At 27.7% G+C, this 23,879-nt stretch overlaps 1 protein-coding gene across 1 annotated transcript in view; it reads left to right on the forward strand.

Annotated features, from left to right (window-relative positions):
* Positions 1–3,445: 3,445 nt before the first annotated feature.
* LOC107455922 (uncharacterized) overlaps positions 3,446–23,879 on the forward strand; it is a 57,628-nt gene continuing 37,194 nt past the window's right edge. Inside the window, exon 1 of the mRNA XM_016073650.3 lies at positions 3,446–3,684. Within this exon, the coding sequence (XP_015929136.1) occupies positions 3,564–3,684 (121 nt within the window). The 5' untranslated portion in view covers positions 3,446–3,563. The remainder of the gene's footprint in view (positions 3,685–23,879) is intronic.

A 23,879-nucleotide genomic window follows, 5' to 3' on the forward strand; every position in this document is an offset into this window, starting at 1 on the left:
TGAATATTGTATGTTGCTATTCTTAGTTACGAGATTTAAAAATCCGATATTGTGATTCGTATTTACGCCTTTTTAAAAACCTATGTAGTGATTCATACTCACGTAAGTTTAAAATTCAATGTCTTGATTTGCTCATGCGGTTTATAATATCAAACATTGATTTTCGTATTTATACGTGATTTTAAAATAAGGCATTGGGATTCGCATTCACGCATTCTAAAAATTATGCATCATAATTCTTATTTATGCAATCTAAAAATTACGCATCATGATTCGTATTTACGCGATCTAAAAATTATGAATCGTGATTTGTATTTACGCGTTTTAAAAATTCTATATCCCAGTTTGTATTTTCTCATTTTCAAAATCGTATATCTAGTTTCATATTCATGTGATTTCAAAATCCATAATTGTTATTCATATTCACGCAATTTTAAGATCAACTATCGCGATTCTTGTAAGAAGTAAATTTTTTTTAAATTAGTTACTATAAAGGTGACTGTTTTTCTAACGACGATTATTAGTATATGTAAGTGTTACAACATCAGAGAAACTGGAAGGGAATATATTCAAAACTTACATTCTGTGCTTGCAAAGAAGAAAAAATAGGATTTGTCACAAGATGTTTGAAGATGGACTAACGACTAAATATAGCAAACATAAAAGATATAGCAAACAAAAGCAATCACTTAAAAAGGGATTTAATTAAAAAAAAATTTGGGGGGAAAAAGAGTTAATTAACTCATCATCAAAATTTTATTTATAATTGCTGTTATTTATGCTATAAAATGCAAAATTCTTATCAAATAAAAAACAATTATCTAAACAGTTGCTGATTGTCATGTAATTTTTCAAACTAAAATAGCAATTTTTGTATGTTAAGGAGTTACTATATATTTCTACTTCACTGTTATTGATATGTTTCAGAGGGCTCTAGTTAGATTAGACTATAATATGAACATAATGATTCGGTCCATTGTTAAAGTTTTTTTTTCCAATATAATTTAAAAAGTAATATTACTGATATATTTGCTATAAATCACATAACAGTATTTATTAAAAGAAATGAAATATTAATGTATATTCTCAGTAGTTTTAATTTGCTAAACCAGGTAGTTTTTCAAGTAATAATTGTCTCTTATGTGAACTGAGGAAAAATATAATTTCCAGCTTTATTTTTTCAATTGGTAATTTTTATTTTCACTAAATGTTAAGTATCAATGTAATCATTTATATAATAATAGATTAGTACACAATTGTATGTCAGCACATTATTTATTACCTTAAACTGTCCGGAATTTATTATTAAAGGGTTGCGCTTGCGTAAAATTTACTATCGTGGAAATTCAGCTTTTTTACCTTTTGGCTAATCTCATCCCTGAGTCAGACATAGATTTCTTTTAATTTCTCACTGATTATTCTGTAATAAATGTTTATTACACTAAAACTTTGTTGCAAATTTAGCATTGATACCTCTTTTTTTTCGTTTTTATATAGGTATAAAAAAATTAAGATTTAAAGAAAAAGAACACTGTAAATTGAAATAATGTGATAAGTCATAATGTTGCTTGTATCCATGCAGGCAAAATAAGTAGAAATGGACGAAATCGTAGATAAGCGGAAATAGGTATTTCTTACCTTTCCCATTCATTTAATTGGCAAAAACCATTATTAAACTTTATACGTGGTGTTTTGTACTTTCTTAACACGTTAGGAAAGTTTCAAAATTACTTAAGTGATATCAGCCCACAATGCACCAAATATATTGCGTTACGGCTTATTAGATCTTAAATAAAGCGTTTTATCGCGGAAACGAAATTATTTTACCAAGTAAATATTTGCGACGCTTAATGACTGTCTTTCACCTGTTGTTTATATTGGAAAAAAAAATTACAGGCTTATGTTTTTCTTGCAGTTTTCTTCCTTTTTATTCAATGTTAAAGTTGTTTACAGAGTAGAAATTTTTGCACTAAGTTGGCTCAAATGCAAAATGCTCGGTTAGTCTGCAATGCGAATTTCTGAGTTTTGTTAGAAACTTATTAGTAAAAGTGTGTTAGAATTTAAAACTGCAAATAAAACTCTGAAAACTTGATAATGCAATCGTGTATTGAAACGTAATACTATTTTTTTTTTTTACCTAAATGAGGGGTACATCACTCGAATCTCGAAACACAGTGTTTATAAATAAAGCTGTAAAAAACATGTTTGCTTTGTGGTTCAATAAGAGTTGACAACTACGATTTGCCTGAATTCGTGTAACGATATAGTGAGTGTAACGATAAATATGCTTAGGGGAGGGGGAAAATGCCTAAATTCTTTGATTGGAAAATCACCAATACGTTTGGTGGGATTTTAGGGAATAGAGCGCTTGCCTTTTAATCGCTGGGATTCCACCCAGGTTCGAATCCCAGTCTTGGCTTGCCGATTCGAATTCCGCACCCGGCTTGCTCAGACCACAGTACTGACGTATAATATCCTCAGTGGTAGACGGACCAAGGGTTACAGTTCCCTTACCGTGTCTGGAAGGAAGAAAAAAAAAGGAAAGAAAGTCCCCTTACTGTTCCGATACTTGATCTAGGAGTTCCCTTGTTTTCTGGATTGGGTTCAAAATTACAAGGCTCCGGAGTTGAACATTGGTAGTCGTAAACCCAAAATTGGGTCGGCTGTTCAACGACCGTTATAAAATAAAATATGTTTACGCGAAGGCACGATTGGAAGACAACACAATTAGGCGTAGTATCAAAATCACGTGAATTCAAATTGTGATAAATCGTGAGAAAAGATCATTCGATTTGAAAAGATATTGGAAACACGATGGAGCATTTTTAAGATTTTACTGTGCAAGGTAGGAGATAAAAATTCCATTGCATTTTCCCCCACGACCACTTCATCTCTTTTAAACTGGAATTTCGGTAGTTCCCAATTAGTTCGACAAAAAAAAAGAAATGAGATTCTTTTGTATACTCATCCATCTCAACGCTATCGGCTGATCTCAGTATTTTATCAGCTGAATTTTTGCTCTCATTACATAATAAAATAAATGTCTGTTATGATAATCGGTCAAAACATAAGCTCAAAAAAATTGCTCTAGCAATTTGTTGCGGCGAGGTTTTTGCTCCACTATATTTGGATGGGACGCCACAAAAGTTATAACTTCACATATTTACTTTGAGTTGCGTCCTTCGTAATATAGCGTAAGCAGTGTAACCTGCCGATGAATGATACATACGATTTGTGAGTCATGATAGAAAATATCGCAGTTTTAGAGTGAAAGAACTATAAGCCCCTTTTCGACAAAGTTTGTCGTGGCTCCATTATAATAAGAAGAGCAACTGAATGTTTACATTCTATTCTCCGTCTTCCTCCCCCAACAATTTCCAAAAATACCTATTTTTCTGTTTTTTAAAAGAACACCTCTCTATTTTTTTCCCATCCTCGTTCACATCGTCGCTTCTTGTTTTCGGATGGGAAGAAGGATGATACCTCTCCACAAGAGGGCGTCGTCCCGTGGCGAAAATCAGGAGTTTTGACGCCGGTAATGATTTGCTAGAATCAGAATCATCATGGACAACGCTGGAGAACTGGATCGTCCGGACTTGGCGGCGGAAACGAGCTTTGACGTCCTGCTTTATATATACGACCTGTCCAAAGAACTCGCCAAGTCTTTCAAAAAAATACTTAAAGGTAATTCATTATGATTGTGCTCATTAGTATTATGTTACCAAAATTCCTGATGGAAAAAAAAAGCTTTATGGGGGAGAAAATAATAGTCACATGGAGAGCTCCTTTGTTTATAACAGACTGACAAAGTACAGTCTGTTGCATTATAAAGTTAGATAATAATCATGCTCGCATTTTTAACTATCAGTGGCTTAAAAAACATTATCTTTTCTAAAAAGAGTTGATTTTTGTTTATTCAATTTGGTATATTAATGAAATGGGACTAAACCTCTGTGGGTTCTCTATTTAACCATTTCGGTTCCATTCATGTCCAGTCAAAATTATGGTATTCAGGTTTTTTTTTTCCCCTCTGGGGTCTTGGAACGCCCAGTTCGGCCAAAACGTTTTATACGTAGTTATGCATCAGGGTTCAAAAAAACTTAAAATTTTTAACTGCGGGCACATTAGTCAACAAAATGCATGCCTGAATAAAACTTCTGCAAGCCCAAACATCTTTTTCTTATGCTTATTTAACCAAAGTATTTGGATGTATCTATTGATAATCGGTGCTTTAGAGCATTTAAGATTACATAATTATATGCCCAACCGGGCATGTAAGAAAAAAAAATGCATGCTCAATATGAATATTCGCATGCCCCAGACATGTCAGATAATATAATTTCTGAACATTTTTATGTATAGAAATCTGTTTTTTCACATATAATTTTTTTCTTCTATATTCTATTTTCAGCGGGCAATACATTGCCAAAAAAAATTAAGAAATCAGTTTCAGTTTATTCCATTGTAGGAGAAATAATTATATTTATTGCGAGAAACTATAAGTTAAAACATTGCTAGCAGTACAGCTGTTAAGGAACTCAGCTGTTATTTTATTTTATTTTATAACCGTTGAACAGCCGACCCAATTTTGACTTCACGACTACCAATGTTCATCTCCGTAGCCTTCTAATTTTGAAACCCATTCCAGAAGCGAAGGAATCTCCTGGATGAAATATTGGTGAAAACTTGCTTTCGCGGAAGACTTTCTGATGGAACTAACTCGCATTTGAGTTACATGGAGAGGAAAACCACGAAAACCACTCACGGTTAGCTCAACGAGGAGTGGATTCTAACCTATGATCCGTCAACCACTGAAGATATTTTATGTTAGCACTGTGGTCGGTGCGAGCTAGGTGCAGAATTCGTATTGACCAGCCATTGTTGGGATTCGAACCTGTGTCATCCCTTTGAGAGGCGAGTGCTCTATCTCCTGAGCCACCGTGTCTCACTCAGCTGTCATTATAAAGCACCTGTGTTCCCTCCTCAGTGGTAGCTTTAAGCTTTATTAGTTTCAGATCAGTCCACCTTATCTGAAAAGTTAAGACGGCCAGTGCGACCTTATTAACACCATTATATCATTGGTCATCAAATTGAAGAGTTTTAAACTCCATGACCCCCAGCCACAATCAGCTGAAAGCTTTACTTTTTAATACGTTTTGAATGCGTAGCGCATTATTTCTAAATATTTAGGTGGTTTTTCAAATTATTTTATTAGTATTTTAATAGGCATTGGAAAAGGATTCATTTAGCACTTTTTTTAAAAAAAGAAATTTAACTAGTTAAGGTTTGAGGTAATTTCTGTCTGCTGGCATTTATTTCTTAATTTAAACGATGGCAGTTATAATAAATTTAAACAGCAAATCAAGAATTTAGGCAACAAAAAAAGCTTTAAAAAATAAACTTTTATTACTTTTTTCAATTTATCCAATAGGGTAATTATCAAATTGTTACTTTTAAGCATTCATTTGTTCGTTATCTGCGTTTTATTTAAATGAATTTTTCTTTTACTGCATAATCTGGAAGGATGCTTTGTAAAAAGCATTTACCTAAATGAAAGTATTAATCTTAAAGCACATATTCTGAGTCTCTACAGAATGTTTTGTCAAAACTTATGTTTATCCATAGCTAATGCTTTCTATTTAGCTTCTTCTATAACATATTTTTCAAACAGACATCAATATTTTCTGTAGTTTTACTCTGCTCATTAACGTTTTCTTTTGTTCTAAATATTTGCTTCAGTTGTGGGTACAGCAAGAACAAATATCATAGAACTTAATTTTTAAATTATCATTGCTATTTAATTTATTGTTTTGCTGGGTCAATGCTTAAAAATAGAAAATAAAAACTGAATGCAAAATCATGAAAAAATATCAGAACAGAAATACTAGTGAGAAATACTAAAGAGGAGAGAAGAGAAAGTTTTCATAAAATTGAACAATTTTTATAAATTTGTAAAAAAAGGTTACTATTCCTCATTTTGAATACGTATAGTATTTTTATTAGTAGTAGTAGTAGTGTTAAAATTTGAACTTTCAATTTAATTTTGGATAGTGCATAGGCTAACTTGAATGTATAATAATAGTAAATTTCAAATTAATTACAAAAAATAATTAAAAATTTAAAATAGTTTAAAGTAACAATTTAAAAGCAAATTAAGAATTTACTTTTATTCACCAATCCTTTTTATTTTAAAAATTGATATTTAAAAATCAAATGTGTCTTCATGCAACTGTAACATACTATGTGCCATAGTTTAGACAGTTTCAAAAAATTTACGGAAAAATTTTGAGTGATAAAAAAACCTAACTATTCCAGTTGCCCGCACTAACTAAAGTTTGCTATCAGAAAAGAATAGTTTTTCTTTTCTGAAAGCAAAAGACATAAGCAGTTTCTGTGAAAATAAAAAATTATATTCGAAACAACTTACTAATTGCTTAAATAAATTATTAAAAATTGTATCAAAATTTTTATTTGAAATGAACCAAAATGAAATTGAAATGAACCAGATTTTAGTATTTATTTATTTTAATTATTATACATTTTATTTTCATTTATTTATTTTACAATCTATAACATAAGTAAAATAACGTGATTAGTAAAGTGTAATAACTAGTTTTCCCCATAATTAACTTACAATACAAATTTATTAAGAAAAAAAAATCATAAAATTCGAAAAGAAATATAAATATAAGGAAGAATAAAATGTAAAAAAAAACTATAAATGGAAAGAAGAATAAGTAAAATACAATAAGAAATATAAATATAAGGGTTAATAAAATACAATTAGGGCATAAATATAAGGAAAAATAATGTACAGTAAGATATCAAAAATAAATGAAAAAATAAAATCCAACAAAAGGTATAAATTTAACGGAGAATAAAATTAAATGTAACGAAGAATAAAGTTTCATAGGAAATATAAAGATAAAGAAGGAAAAAAATGCATTGAGAGATATGAAGATGAATAAAATGCTAGTGTAATATAAACATAACGAATATTAAAATGCAATTAGAATTTAAATCTAAGGAAGAATAAAATGCAATTAGAATATAAATCTAAGGAAGTACAAAATGCAATTAAAATATAAATCTAAGGAAGAATAAAATGCAATTGGAATATAAATCTAAGGAAGAATGAAATACAATTAGAATATAAATCTAAGGAAGAATAAAATACAATTAGAATATAAATCTAAGGAAGAATAAAATGCAATTAGAATATAAATTTAAAGAAGAATAAAATGCTATTAGAACATAAATCTAGGGAAGAATAAAATGCAATTATAATATAAATCTAAGGAAGAATAAAATGCAATATTTCATGTAGTAAAGTAAAACTTGTTAATATTATATTATTATCTTTGAATGCTGTGGTTGGTTTATAATTTTAATTAGACTAAGTTAAAATAAGTTAAGGCAACCTATTTAATCTTGGGTTTTATTCAAAGAAAGACGTGGAGTAAGAACATTTGTAGAAAAGAATGCTCTGCTCTAATTGATATTCACCCATTCAGTCTGGGAGAAAATTGGTGCAGGAAAACAAAGTAGTTAAACTATATTTTTAGCAGACAAAATGGAATTCAACACATAAAAACTAGTATTTATGAAGTTCAATTCAGGAAGTGATGCAAATTGTTATAATTTGTTTAATTAAACTTTGTTTTTACGATTTAGATAACTTTTGAACTCGATAATGAACTTTTTGAACTTTTTTAATTACGCTTTTTTTAAATGAATTAAATTGTATGTGTTTCTTTTTATATTTAGCTAATAATTTTTTGAACTTGTAGTTAAAAAAATTGTTAGTTGATTTTTAATAGGATTTTAATAATCCTTAGTTCTTCTTTTTTTAAGCTATAAGGACTTAATGGCTATATACATGTTTTGATAAAAGATACACATTAAATTAAACACTTAACGGAGTGAGAAGCTGACAATTGTAAGTTGAAAATAAAAACTTGGATATGAAAGTCGTTCGGTCAGATTTAAAACACGCGTTTGTGACACTCATACGTTGACAATTAATTAGCGCATATGAAATGTCTTTTACTAAGCTTTTTTTTTATCCCTTATTTTTTCTCTAGATATTGTCTGTGCTGCATTTTTTTCCAGATAACTTTCATGTTCTGATTAATTTAGCAATAAGGAAATTAGTCTATTTACAGGACGATTTAGAACTATTGTTCAAAAATCTATATGTTTAAGGCATTTGATGGGATAGATCACAGAATACTTTTACTCAATCGGCATGAGAGATATATGCTTAGACTAGTTTAATAGTTATTTACATAATTGAAAGCAATGTTTATTAATCTAAAAAATTCCTTTCTAATATATATCAAATTATTTGCTGTGTGTCTAATTTTTTTTAACAAAATCTGTTTTAAAATATTTGTTAATAATATTGCATTTTAATAATTTCCCTTCGTCTCTATCTTTTAATATATANAATGAATGACATATATATATACTTTGAGTTTCTGACATTTTTTTTTTAATTTTCTTAAGAAATACTTGAAGGATTAATTTATTATTTTAGAGATGTTTAGTTTATGCAATTTTTCATACATAGCAATAAGATTTAAAGCCTTCCGAGATGAGTAGTTTTGAACAACTTTTGTCAGAAAATCAAGCAATGAACTTGTAACTTGTATCGATTACTTTAGTCACAAATCTAAAGTAAATATTTATGGAGATATGGATAATTTTTATTAAAAAAAATAATAAGAAAAAAAAATAATTTTTTTTTTTTTTTTTGCTTTATGCTTTTTTGCTATAATTTTAAAAACATTCCTAGAAATCAATTAAAATTTTTGAAGCAATTTGAAATTAATTACGGAATTATTTATTTAAAATTTAAAAAAAGATCGTTAAAAACTGTGCAAGATATAAGTACTTAAGATAGTACTTTTATACTGCACAAGGGCAGAAAAATTTTTAAAAAAATTCATTTTGTAGTAAATGGTATTTTGCAACTAATGAAAAAAGCTTGATTTGAATATCTTAAAAATTTAAAAAGTTCAAGCAATTTTCTAAGTAGTTTTCGTTCTTTATAAAAGAAAATTCAAAACAATCAGGGGGTTCCCACAAATTTTACTTTGTTTCATAAATCAAAATTTAGTAACAAATGATAATACCTTACAATAATCGTCCGGAAATCAAACTGTGATGGCATCAGGAAAGAAAACATGCGAAAAAAAACATACTTGTCAATCAATACTTGATGTTTGAGGGCTAATCTCTCAACCTCATGACTGACAGAACTCGGAATCGAGTCCCACCGTTAAAGTTACAATATTTCCTCCATTCTCTTCATCACAGGGAGAGTTTCCAGTATTCTGCACTCCCCGATTTGTGACCCTGGGCTATTATAATACTATACACTTCTTCGAGCATAGATGACAGCACTATAAAGCTGATAAACTATTTCTTAGCTAAATTTCTATTTTACAGTTTTGAAATGGATAAAAAACCGTATAGTTTTGTACTCATAGTTTTTTGACCATACTAATTGTAAACAGTTTCAAAACTGTGAAGTTAAAAAACGTTCTTTTCCGTAAACTTTACGGTTAATTAGATGAACAGGCTACAGCCGGTTATTTTATCATAATTTTGGAATGAAAACTCTATTAGTTTACCTATACACTCCTGTCGAGAGAGATCCAGGAAGCTTTTTGCAATATAGTCGCCGCAATATCACATCATGGCATACTTATTACTTATACACAAGGGGTTACACTTAAAAATATGGTCCCATCAATAGCTTAGTCAGAAAGAAGATCGATTATATATAATATTTCTTCTTCTGCTTATTTCACTATATCTTAACTTTTAAACGAATGGAATGCATGTTATGATGAGTCATTGCGACTACCACTATATAAATCTTCCAAACTCTCCCAGGACTGGGGTGTATTGCTATGGTGGTTAGAGCATCCTACTACGATCTCGGAGGTCTTTAGTTCGAAACCTGCCGAACGAGTACCTCACACATTTCTCCTTTCACATCACTTTTAAGGCAATGCATTTTGCCTAAAAATGAGTGATTTCAAGTTTGAATACATAAGGTTTTCAAATTCGACTTTATTTGTTTCGAAATTATTTTCACACATTTTTGCTCAATTTTGGAAAACACTTTTTTACTCAGTATAATCTCTTTTTTCTCCCCATTTCGGCTTCTAATATTTTGCTTAGAATATACGTATACAAACATATCAAATTTTAATTTCTTAATGATGTCNACCAATCCTTTTTATTTTAAAAATTGATATTTAAAAATCAAATGTGTCTTCATGCAACTGTAACATACTATGTGCCATAGTTTAGACAGTTTCAAAAAATTTACGGAAAAATTTTGAACATCTAAGCAATATATATTCTAAGCAAAATATTAGAAGCCGAAATGGGGAGAAAAAAGAGATTATACTGAGTAAAAAAGTGTTTTCCAAAATTGAGCAAAAATGTGTGAAAATAATTTCGAAACAAATAAAGTCGAATTTGAAAACCAAAAATCAAAATTTTGAAAAATGTATGATAAATTTGATTTAAAAAATTTATTTAATTATTTTCACACATTTTTGCTCAGTTTTGGAAAACACTTTTTTACTCAGTATAATCTCTTTTTTCTCCCCATTTCGGCTTCTAATATTTTGCTTAGAATATACGTATACAAACATATCAAATTTTAATTTCTTAATGATGTCTTTGGTCTTTAATATTGAGATTCAGCCAGTGCTTTATAATTGTACTTGAAATGACAGCACATGTTTGAAAAATGTATGATAAATTTGATTTAAAAAATTTATTTAATTATTTTTTTACTCACAAAATAAACATCCCAAAAGTTCTTTTTTCTGCTTAGTCTCATAAAATAGACTTACAAAGAATGGAATTTTTATTCGCGGGTGTTCAAGGGTGTTTTATTTTCTCCTAGCTAAAAGTTTTTTTTATTAAAAAAAAAAAAAACTTAACAGTGAGAAAGTGTTATTATCAGCTAAAAAATAGGTCAAGGCTTAAAAAAGTTCACCTTAACCGTTTCTTTTAAGTTCACTTTAAAGTGTGAGTCAAACACTTAATAAATGTTTTTCTTTTCTTTTCGAGAAAAAGCTGCAAGTTCCTAACAGCTGAGAAAAAATCACAGTATACTAATCATGATCACTTAGCATAGTAATAATCAATTCCACTTCTACTTAATACATTACATTTAAATAGAATAAATCTGAAATTTTAAAAATTTTAAATTTGTCTTAAAACTAATCCAAAAAGTTTTATGAAAATATTTAATTTGAATCAAATTGTTTTTGAATTTTTCTACTTTATCAAGACACAAGTAATACCAATATTCTTTACTATAAAATTATCCATTTAAACCGTATATTTCTTCATGTAAATCTCTCCATTCAATACATTTTCATCATTGTCTTAACTGAATAAAATTAATACAGTTAAATAAAACATAGAAATTAATCGAATAAACATAAACTCAGGATACCACCAAGAGTAGCATTGAATATTGATACTAAACAGAACTTATTCTTGTCGATTTTAAAGAACTAAATTTGATTTGATGGATTCAAGTTTTGTTTGATATTTAGATTTGATTAGACCTCTATTGCTACTTCTTCTTAAAACTTATTACTTTAACTGATCTCAGTTACTGACTTTTGTGATTTATATATTAGTGAAATTGAAAAAATAAGTAAATAAATAAAACCGTTTACGCAATATCAAATAGGTTTTTAGTTGTTTCCGTAAAAGAATTCATTAACAGAATCAGTTTAAGCCTATATATAATTTTTTTATTAATACAAAAGTATTAGGTCTTATCTTAAACTATAAGGAAACTCTACATTCCTGTTTTTCTAAGAATTGCATCGAAATTCTTTTTATTGTGGCAATAATTTTGCATGCAACTTATATATACTTATATAGCCAAATTATATGGCCAATAACCTCGAAATATTTCGCTTTATTCAAAAATTTAATTTTAGGAAATGGGATGTTTTGACATTCGTTTACACAAACACAATCTTTTAAACAAAACTCTATTTTTGTGATATTTAAAAGATATATGTTTTTTTTTTAATGAAGCGTTATCTTATTAACAGAAGTTTTGAAGCATTAAGTTGAAAACTGAAATATTGAAAAGCAAATGATATGCGTTTACAAACTACTAATGATATGCGTTTATAAACTAAATGTTCTTACAGAAAATTTGAAAAGAATTAACTTGTATTTTTTCTATAGAAAAAATCAGTGTAATTTAAAATCAGTATATAACTATTAAAGTCACTAAATAAAAAAATTATAAATATGAAAATAAAAACCGATGAATTACAAAAAAAATAAACTCTCTTCGAAAAATAGTTGTTTAAAAATTCTTTTCTTTTATATACTCTTGTTAAACTTGCAATTCTATTTTTAAATTGCCTTTCTTTTATAATAACCCACTCGTAAAGTAATCCGTACTGAAGTTCAATCTGAAATATCATGTTTAAATACGTTATTTTAATCTGTCTTACTTTTTCGCAAAATTAACTTAACTAAAGCGAAAGTCTTCATCATTTATTTTTTAGAAATATTTTTACTCTCCCAAAAATCTATTGTACTTTTGCTATGATCTAAAAATTGTTTTTGTGAGGTAGCCTTGGAAAAAATAACTTTTGAGAAAATGTGCTAGAATATTATTGTATATTTCAATCTAAGTAAACGTTATATTTTTGTAAATGTCAGCGATTGTTGTTTTTGCTACAAGGGTAACAGTATAAAAATGAAAATGATAAAAAACGCCTTAAGCAAAGATGCAAAATGCTTTGATGTATTTATATTATCATGCACTGAGGAGGAAAAAGAGTATGGTCAAAACTATCAGAATGTGGCTCTATGGCAACACCAGAAAGATCGGTAACTTTTACTGAAGCGCATTGGAAATGACTTTGGTAAAATTAACAATTAAATATGGTTTAATTAAATATTTTATCATTATTTAAATTAAATATTTTATCATGATGCCTTAGAGCATGGCATAAAAACCATTTATTCTGTTAAATTTACTTTTCAGTTTTGTATTTCTTTACTAAATGTGTAGTAATAAGAACTATAATTTTGAAAACCAAAATTTCCGATTAACCGTTGCCGTATTAAATGAATGACAAATTAATCAAATAAATGGTATAAATACCATATATTTTGGCTTTCTTTACAAAATTTATAGTTTGTTTTTTTTACCAGAAATATCATTTTAATACAGCATGGTAAATTTACCAGATTTTTTTTCTCCGCGTGATAACGAAAATTATATAATATTTATACCAACATGCAAGATAATGAATAGCGAAAAGTCTTTTTTCGTTTATCATTTTTTTAAAGATAAATGAATTCTCGTAACTACTACCCAAGCAGCAAAATAACTTGGGCCCTCACTGGATCAATATTCACGAATCGTGGCTAAAAAAGTGTTCAAAGTGCCGTTATTTTCTAATATTGGCCCTGTATAGAATTTTTCAATTCACCCAATATTTTTCAGCCACTTAGCAACCAACCTTTAGTTTCATTATTCAGCCAATATAGGCTCTATACAGGCAGATATTGGCCCTATATAGGACGAATATTAAAAAATCTAGACATCCCAATATTGGTCCCTCGATGGATGTTCATGTAGGACCCATACTGGGCCCTACTGGGGGCCCAGTATGGGTCCTAAAATTGTTCTTAGTGCAAAAAACTGCTCTAAACATTCCGCAAAAGTAAAACTACTTACTAGATTTTTGAATTTTTCAAGACTTTCGCTTTATTCTAAAATTAGATTGTGTGATCGGCTTTTCAGACATATAAAATATCACCTTATTTTGATGATATTTTTCAAAATTCACAATTTTCCTTCACTATCTCTGTTCTTTCGGAGTAATTAGTTTTGTATCAGATATCGATAGCCATAACACGGAACTAACTATATCTGGAAGAGTACCCGTTTATCTAAAATCGATGTATCGTACATTTACTGTAGTGGACTAAAGCTATTTTATTTTTTAGTTTTTTTCTATATAATCATATGATTTTAAAACTAGATATTTACTTTTATAAGTGCACAGAGAAAATTCAGGTAAAATTTACCTTAGTGCATGGTAATAGCATTTCAGGTAAAAAAATAAATAAGTAAATAAAAATAAAAATATAAAACCGAATTATTCGGTATTTAAACCAAACATTTGATGGTTTTTGTATTCACAAGGTAATGGTTTACCAGAAATTTCAGTTTTCAAAATTACAGTTCTTATTGCAGCACATTTTGTTAAAAATACAAAACTGAAAATTAAATTTAACCGAATTTATTCCATGCTCTTAGTATCATATCTTATAAAACTATATTTTATTTTTTATTTTATCATTACCGAAGTCTCGGTAAGTTGTTCCCATTGAATCAGAAACGTATTTTACTATATTCTGGTAGTTTTGATCATACTTCTTCTCTTAGAGCTACATCTATCAAAATCTGCTTTCAAATTGTACACTTCAAAATGTATTAGAAGATAGTTTCTTCTTATTCAAAAATTGTCTTGGTCTGTTTGATATTCTGTTTAAAAAAACCAAATTTTAAAGTATAAAACGAAATTCTTTTTTCAACCGATTCCTGTAAATGTCTCATTTAAGAAATCAGTCTCAAATCTTCCAGAATATTTTTATTATTTCGATATTTTACAAAAATATATAGTTGGATAATAAATATTTTTAGTGCAATCGTTCAAGCAAAATTTAAAATCCAATTTTAACATATTTTTCAGAATTATTCTAAAGTTCTTATAGAAAACGTTTTAAAATGTTAAAAATAAATACAATTTTTTAAAACAAATGATTCTATGAAAGACTTAATATTTGAGGAATCATTTCCTAACTTTTTGTTTTTCATTAAAATGCTAAAATACATTAAATATTTGCAGAATATCCGTTTTTCGTACAAGGTTAATAAAAATGAATAATCAATAAATCGGTGTTAATGAACACGATGAAATCATGCACTAAACTGAGAGACACATAATAAAACTAAAACAATTAAAAAATTTTTTACTCTTTTCGGTGGTTTATGTCACCAGATTTAGGAAAAAAATATTTAAAAGACCATCCCTTCAAAATAAAGTTTAATTATATTTAGCAGCTTTCAGCACAATGCTATCCCTTGAGGTTAACTCCTGATTGTCGAAAATTTCCATAATCAGCTATTTTCTCCGCACTTATTAAATTTTGGAGGGCCGAAAAAAAAAATCCGTAGGATCTGCTGTAGGTATCCCAGTATCAATATTAGTATATTTGGTACCTATTAAAAAAACATCAATTAATGTTATACTACTGAGCCCCGGTGGCTCAGGGGATGGAGAGCACGCTTCCCAATCAGGTGACCCAGGTTCGATCCCACCAATGGCTGGTCGATCCAAATTCTGCTCCCAGATCGAACAGACCATAGTGAAGACATGAAATATCCTCAGCGGTAAACGGGTCATGAGTTCGAATCCCTTTTTCCGTCGGGCTAACCATAAGATGTTTTCGTGGTTTTCCTCTCTATGCAACGCATATGCGAGTTCGCTCCACCAAAAAGTCCTCTACGAAGAGTACTTCGTTGTAGACCCAGAAGTTACTTTGTCTTCTGGATTTGGTTCAAAATTACCAGGCTACTGAGCTGAACATTTATAGTCGTAAACTTAGATTTAGATCAGGTTGTTCAACGCCGGATATGAAATAAAATATGATATACCAGAAGTACCGATTATCAAAATTAGTTAAGCATCGTTTTCGTCAATAATAATATGGGTATTTTTTACGTTTCTCTTAGACGAATAAATACATAACATCTCTACTTTAATTTAGCTTTTTAGTACAAAATTTTTATTTTTTTATTCCAATTTGTATCTAACGCCAATAATTACGCATCATTGATTTCAACAACGATGTGGCAATTTTATATGATTGTCTTATACGAATTAGAGCCTTTTTGTTCTTGAAATTAGCTTTTTAATACGAAACTTACTTTTTTATTTCAATTTCGATCAATTAATTGAATGTCACTGTCACTGTCGAAAATGATTGGTAACGACACTTATATTTTTATGATCGTTATTGGAGAACTAATTCGGGTACTTTATTAATGCTAATTTTGAATTGTCTATTATTAAATCGTATTATTGAATACTCATGCTATTATTGAAGCTAATGATGTTTAATTATATTTAGTAATAGGCACTAACGGTATTATACTAATTGGTACAGCTTTAATATAGATATCAAGTAAAGAGTTTTGCCTCTCCTCGAACGAAATAAGCACCGTAGAAAATCTCTTTAGGATCAATAGAAATTTGACTATCATTATTTGAACTCAACAGCATTCTCCTAAATGATATTGATACAGTTAACCTAATAGTTCGATTAAATGAGCCACCGAAAGCGTGTTTCGCTTAATCTAATAACGTAAAGCCACCAGGAAGGGCAAAATATAATAAATAACTTTCTTAAATTATTTTAGCTTTATTCATTGCGTTGGTATATATCCTTTAACACGTGTATGATTTCGTAACGTTGTTCTGTACTAATATACTGATTGTTTACTTTGTTTCACCCCGTTAGAAGAACGGGTATTCAGCTAGTTTTAAATAAACTTCTGTAAGAACAAAATTCTTTCATACATTTGTGCAAAAATTATTTTTAATTAGGAACTTTTAATTTTTATTTAAAAAGGATCTGTAACTATCATACTTATTGCAATGACAATGCATGCATATTGAAGCTTTAATGCGTCCGTGCAGTATTGTCCGTCGATTATTTTCCTATTTCTCTCTGCAAATCGTTATCAGCTAGTTCACAATAAGAAAGTTTTTTTTCTTATTAAAATTGAGAAATTTTACAAATTCTGTTAATGTTCTCTTAGTGAAGTGTTGTTTTTCTTCCTAATGAATAATTTTTCGAGCCAATGGCAAAAATTCAATTGCGTTTTAAATAAATAGGTTTCTTTTCTTTTTTCCTTTGGTACTTTATTTTGTTGGTGATTTATTTGAAACAACTGTTTTCTTTCATCGTTTTATGTTTGTAATGAATGTGTTTGGTTGCGGAATTCTGTTGTCTTGCAAAGAATTCTTGCGTATTTTCCTTCGATACAGAATTTTTCTTATTAACATTTCTAATACTTCCCGTTTTGTTTATAAAAAAGAAAAGAAAGAGAATAATCAAAAAAAAAAAAAGAGAAGAAAGAAGAAGAAAAAACAGTCGCTCAGAATTTACATAAATTATCAAACATTTTAGTTTTTTGCAGTCTATTTTGATAATTTTATGGAATATTTTATTGTATAATATTTCCGATTCAATTTTGTTTGATATTCATTATAATAATAACTTTCCAATTTTGAAACAAAATAAAATTTATTCATCTATTTAGTAAAAATAACAAAAGCAGAATAACACGCTGTTTCGTTTTTTTTTCCTTTTAATTTTCTCACAAATAATTGGTTTCTGAGTTTTGTTGTAGAAAGACTCTGCTCCTGAATAAATGTAATTAAAATATTTCAAAAGAACGAAGGTATTCACTAAAAAGGAAATGTCGAAAATGCTTAAGTTATTAACTGTAATTTTAAAGATTCATCTATCATTGAACCAAATTAAAACAAAAATTCCTTTGAAGTAATTAAGAGAGTTAATGACAATTATTTTTTAAATAATTAAATGACGTCTTTCCAGTTGTCACGTGAGTTTTGTCAAATTAACTCCCTAATTGCTCCCTAAAAATACATTTATCCTTATAATTATTATTAGATCCTTAAAAATTTATAATAGAAAGACTTGCTATGTTTATTTTTTGTTCATTAAAATTTATTTTCAATGGTACATTTTTTTTCGAAATACTATACTGATACTTTTTTGTTGAAACAAACGAAATCAAGTTCAAAAAATGGAAATTATTATAGATACAAATTTAATGGAAATTATGTTTTATTTGCATAATTTTGAGCAAATTTTTAACTTAATCTGCATTAATTTAAAGTTCTGTGTCGCCAGGGGCGGATTAAGCGTACGACCCTAAGCCGTTCAAATTTTTGGGGCCCTTAGATTAAATTTTCTTTCTCGTGTATTTTTTATTTATTCAAATATAAAAGTATTTATATATCTTTTCATTATAGAAAGTATATTTAAAATTAAAATAAATAATAATAAATTAAATTTTACTTTATTTTATTAAATTAGAACTAAAAAATAATCATAACATTTTGAAAAATCATTGTTTTTCTTAATTTTTCTTAATTTATTTTCAAAAAATCCTTTTTAAGGGGGCCCAGAATCATTGGGGGCCCTAGGCATGGCCTAGTCTAGCCTAATGGGTAATCCGGCTCTGTTTATCGCTGTAACAGACATTCAATTAAATTATTTGACGATACAAAATAAATATAAAGTCAACTGTAGCTACAGTTCTTTTTTGGTTTTTCTTAATAAAAATTATAATGACATTCAAAAAATGGAGAAAAAAAGCTACATTTCAAAAACTGTGCCTTCCCGAAAAATTCTTTCGCTTAGCTTCACATAAATAAGTATCTAGCTATTATCTATTTATATTTATAGAATCAGTGAACTTAGTGTTATATTTTTAGTAACATTCACAAAAGTGGAGACAGTTTCTTATTCACGAGAAATTCATTCACTTGTTTTCACTTAAAATATTATCAGCAATTTTCAGTTTACATTATTTTTAGTAACAGCAATTTTATTATTACATTTTAACCAACAATAAATTTATTGCTACATATATGTGCTACCTTTAATATTATTTGCTTAGTAACTGTAACTTTAATGGCGTATATTTAGGAACAGTAAGTATTAAACACTTTAATAACAATAAGTAATATGATATTTTAGTAACAGTTACTAACATAACGATTCGGTAACAGAAAATAACATAAAAACTTTAGTTAAACCATTACTTTAATGTCTTATTTTAAGTAACAGTAACTAATATAACATTTTAGTAATAATAATTAGAATAAATACTAACTATTGGTAATGATTATAATAACTAAGAATCTAACATTTTTAGTAGCAGTTTCAACAGAAAATATTGCCTATTCACGAAAAATTCTTTTACACGATTTCACATAAAAAAATTAATAGCAATTAGCTATTATCAACTATTTTTTGTTATCGTGATTTTATTGCTATATTTTTATTTATAGTATCTTTAATATTAAATTTTCTGTTAGGGTAACTTTAATGTTATATTGTTATTAGCAGTTATTTTATCTTAAGCTTATAATAACCAAATTTAAATTTTTTTCAACTAATAAAGATTCAGTTTCAAAATTTAATAGTGTAATTATTTTTTATGAAGAGTAATTTATAACAATAAATTTGCAATGTTACTTGTAGTAACGGTAAGTTGAATTGAAAAGCTATAGTAACATTATTTTTATTGCTACATTTTTACAGTAATTTTATTACTAAATTTTTTTCGTTACGGTAACTTTAATATTAAATATTTAGTAACGTTAGCTTTCTTACATTTTAGTAACAAATTAAAACTTAAACATTTAGTTTTGAAACTTAATAGTTTTTTTCCTGCTACTTTCCTAAGTAACAGGAAAAACATTCATAAAACAGTTATTACGAATAAAAATCTCATGAATAAAGATATTATGTATAAAGAAAGTTCATAGCAATTATCAACTATTTTTTGTAATTGTGAATTTATTGCTATATTTTTATTTTCAGTATCTTTAATATTAAATTTTTTGTTAGGGTAACTTTGATATAACAGATTTATTAGCAATAATTTAATCTGAAGCTTATAATAACAATTTTAATATTGAATATTTAGCAACATTAGCTGTTTTTGCATTTTAATAACAAATTAAAACTTAAGCATTTAGTTTTGAAACTTAATAGTTTTTTTTCTGCTACTTTCCTAAGTAACAGGAAAAACATTCATAAAACAGTTATTGCAAATAAAAATCTCATGAATAAAGATATTATGTATAAAGAGAGTTAACTGTGTCAGTCTCTCTCCCGATTCCGAGAGACATTTAAAAGAATCTCAGGACTTCAAATAGATGAGTAGCGTTAAAAATCTGAACGTCTCCTTTGTCCGTGCTCACAGAGGCCAGACTTAGGTCCGGATACTTCCCGAAATAGCTGTTCCCATATTTTCAAAAAGTTGCTTTTGGAAAGTCGCCAAACTTCGCCCGAAATACCGACTCTTGGCTTTTAGAACGAAAAATTTTTTAAACTAAGGTAAATATGCGTGCTTTTTGCTACCAAATCGTTTCTTGAACTTAGCTTTGAAAAGTCAAACATAAATTATGGTGTATAGTGTTTTTTAAACTTAAGCGAATGATTAGGAAATTGGCGAAGAGTTTATTGAATCCTTTCGTGGTACTACATCAACAAATAGAAACTGGAAAAAGGGAATGTAGAAGGGGGTAATTTTAAAATAGATTTGTAGGGTTAGCGACCCCACAGGGTCTCGCGCCGTCGACAAGCGGTAAACAAACGATGCTGCTTTGATGCTTCAATCCTTGGATTTATTTCTTGACTCTCCATCATTTTTTTGACTCCTTCAGTTATACTCCATCATTATGTAGGTTTTCATTATAATACGTCATTTTTTGTAACTATTTATTCAATCTCGATAAAATTTGTTTATAATTTGATCCATTTTACAAAGGATTGCAAGCTTTTGTGGAGCTTTTTTATTACAAACGTTTGCACAGTTTTGGATAAGTCAACAAAATCATATTTAATGTATATATTTTTTTTTTGAAGATTCTGGGAAAAATTGTTTGGAAAATAGTTTGAAAGTTAATTAAATTTTCAACAGAAACTAAACTAATTTTTATCGAAATTTTTTTATTACAAATCAAGAGAAATATCTAATTTAAATTTAAAATATCTCTTGGTAAAAAAATAATAAAGAAATATCTATTTAAAAAAAATATTTAATTATAAGAAATCCAGTAAATTAATCAACGAAGCTTTACGTGTCCCCTGAATGTTACTTTAATTTAACAATTACAGGAGGATTGTTATGAATAATCATTGTGAGTTTTTCTTTTCTAATCAGTCATATTATCTTTATACTTATTATTAATTTTAATAAATTGAAAGATATATCTATCTATTTGGGGAAAATTGTTTTTATTGCACTTTATTGAAATTACTTTATTGTATTTTCGTACTTCATTTTAATTCTTCATGTCCGAACTTGTAAGTTTTTTTTTGTTTCAAATTAAATTAAATTTATATTTTTAAAAAAATTTTTCATTTTAAATGATTATTTAAAATAACACTATAATCCTTGTTTTTTTAAATTTTAAACGTTATTATTTTAATTATATACTTGAAAAATGACTTGTGAAACTATTATGCAATTTGATTAAGTTTGTGAAGAATTGCAATCTTTACTCGAGCTTTGTCATTACAAATTTCTTTTACGTTAATTACGCTTTAAGTATTTGCCCAAATTTTACAATTTATACGCAATCCTAATAAATATTATTAATAAATCAAAATAATTACTCATCAAAATTTAATTATCTTTTGAAATCATTAAATATTTTAATTTGAATGACCCATCCCAAATGAACTAATGATAAAAATTCATATAATAAAATTTATCAATTATTTTTGACCTAAAGACGTGCGATTGGATTGGTGACCTTACGATAGATGTATACTACTGATAAATTAATTTGCTATATAACATATGACACTTCTGTGAAAATACTTATATTGTGTAACTAAATATTTCCTTAAATAAATACATTTATACTAAAAATTAACTTCCGTATAAAATTATTATTGTGGTACTAAAACTCAACTTTTGTGCAAAAATTACTATAATTTGCGTTATTGTTTGTAACTCAAAAGACATGGGAAAAGCTGCAGAATAGCGAAACAAACTAGGATTTACCTGTTAACAACAAAGGTGTAAATGAGTTAACCGTTCCATGATAAAGGAGTTAACCGTTTCATACATTCAGATGACTCAAAATAGCATATGGTAACGCTTATTTGTGTGTTGATAATATAATTAAGAAAAGGGGTATTTATTTTATTACTTTATTGTATTTGTTTCAGTCTCGTATAATAATTTTTGCAATAAATTTTGTAATTGCTTATGTCTATTTTACGTATATGGTGTTACACATCTAGCTTGACTAATAGAACCATAAAGAGAAAATATTAATATGAGAAATACTGAGCAATCTGAATACTACGCTTTTATTTTTTTAAAACTATTTATGCTTTCGAATTCTACATCCTATAACAAGCTCATGAACTCAAGTTCATGAACTCAATTTTTGAGTTATTCCGCTCGTGGTTATTTATTTATTAATTTCATACTTATTTGAAAATTTATTTTAAATTTTAAAAATACGCTTCCGAAAAAATCAGTTCAGCGTTGAAGAATAATATGAGCTCTTTGAACTACTTAAAAATTTAAATTTGCATCAAAATGTCACTTTTTTTCGTTCTTAAAAATTTTACGACAAAAAATATGTATTTTTACCACCAAAAAAACTATTTTAGATTGAATAATAAAAATTGCGGGGATGAAAAATGAATATGAATAAAAATTAAACGTGAATCACAACGTTCATATTCGAATATTCTTTAAGTCGTTAGTTGACATGTTTTCAGGAGAAATGTATTTACGTCAAATATTAAAATTTTTCAAAACGATATTTGTATAAATTTTGATATTCATACGAAGTTCCATAATTTTTTGTGTGGATTTCTTTAATCAGTAACCATTTTAATAATTCTAATTGAATTCTTACTGACATATGTCGTGCTTTTTGATCTATTTTTTTAAGATGGCTTTAACTGTGAAAAAAATATGTCGCAGCAATATATAAAACTGTTTCTGTTTCTATCTTCGAACACATTTGGAAGTATCACTAAAATATTCAAGCTTTGAGAATCGTTCTTTAGTTTGTTTATTCAACGTTTCGTTTTGTTTCTTTAAATAGAGTAAAAATTCGTTTCTAAAATTGTGTGGCAATTGTTACTGTGTTTTAGGAAAAACAATTTTGTAACTTAGTTTTAAATGTAAACGCAGTAAGCTTCCTTGAAATGTCATTTTCTTTGAAAGTTCTCCTAAAACATTTAAGAAACACTCTCTTAAAATAATTCCATAATATTTTCTTAAAATATTAAAAAAAAATAGTAAAACATTCGAAAAACTTATTTTAAAGCGACAGTGACGCAACATATTTATATCTATTGATACCATAAAATGTTAACAGTTATAAATTATCTTGTATCTTGATCTTCTAGCTATTTCTCATGTTTTTAAATTATTATTTCTTTATTATTCATTTTGGTTTGGTAGTTTTTTTGGCTAACCTATAGTATAGTAACCTATAGTTTTGTAAAAGTATACGGGATGAGTAAAAATTACGTAATGCTTGAAGAACATAAAAAAGAAGAAAAATAGGAAACGAATATTGATTTTCTGGCATCTTTTAATTTTTTACTCCTGATCAATTTAAGTGAAATCTGGATATTAATTTATTCTATTTTTTTAAAACTAATGGGGTGAAATAATGCCAAAAGGAAATAATCATTTTTAATTAATATTTTTGTCTTTAAAACCATTAAAAAGAAATATTTTTTCCATAAAAATCTCAGCTTTTTATTTTAAGTGTGTACTCCATTTTGTAATTTTCATACAAAAACGGAGGCATTTTTAACTCTGGAACCAATCTGTGCATTTTTAATACAATTCACTATCATATTATTTTATCATATCCATATTTAACGCCACTTCAACACTGGAATCAGGAGGCGTAATTTTTTTTTATTCCATTAAAGCAATGGAACAATTGCACCCATATTTTTTTTTTATCCATGAA

This window comes from Parasteatoda tepidariorum, chromosome 2 (genome assembly GCF_043381705.1).
Source record: "Parasteatoda tepidariorum isolate YZ-2023 chromosome 2, CAS_Ptep_4.0, whole genome shotgun sequence".
Classification (NCBI taxonomy): Eukaryota; Metazoa; Arthropoda; class Arachnida; order Araneae; family Theridiidae; genus Parasteatoda; species Parasteatoda tepidariorum.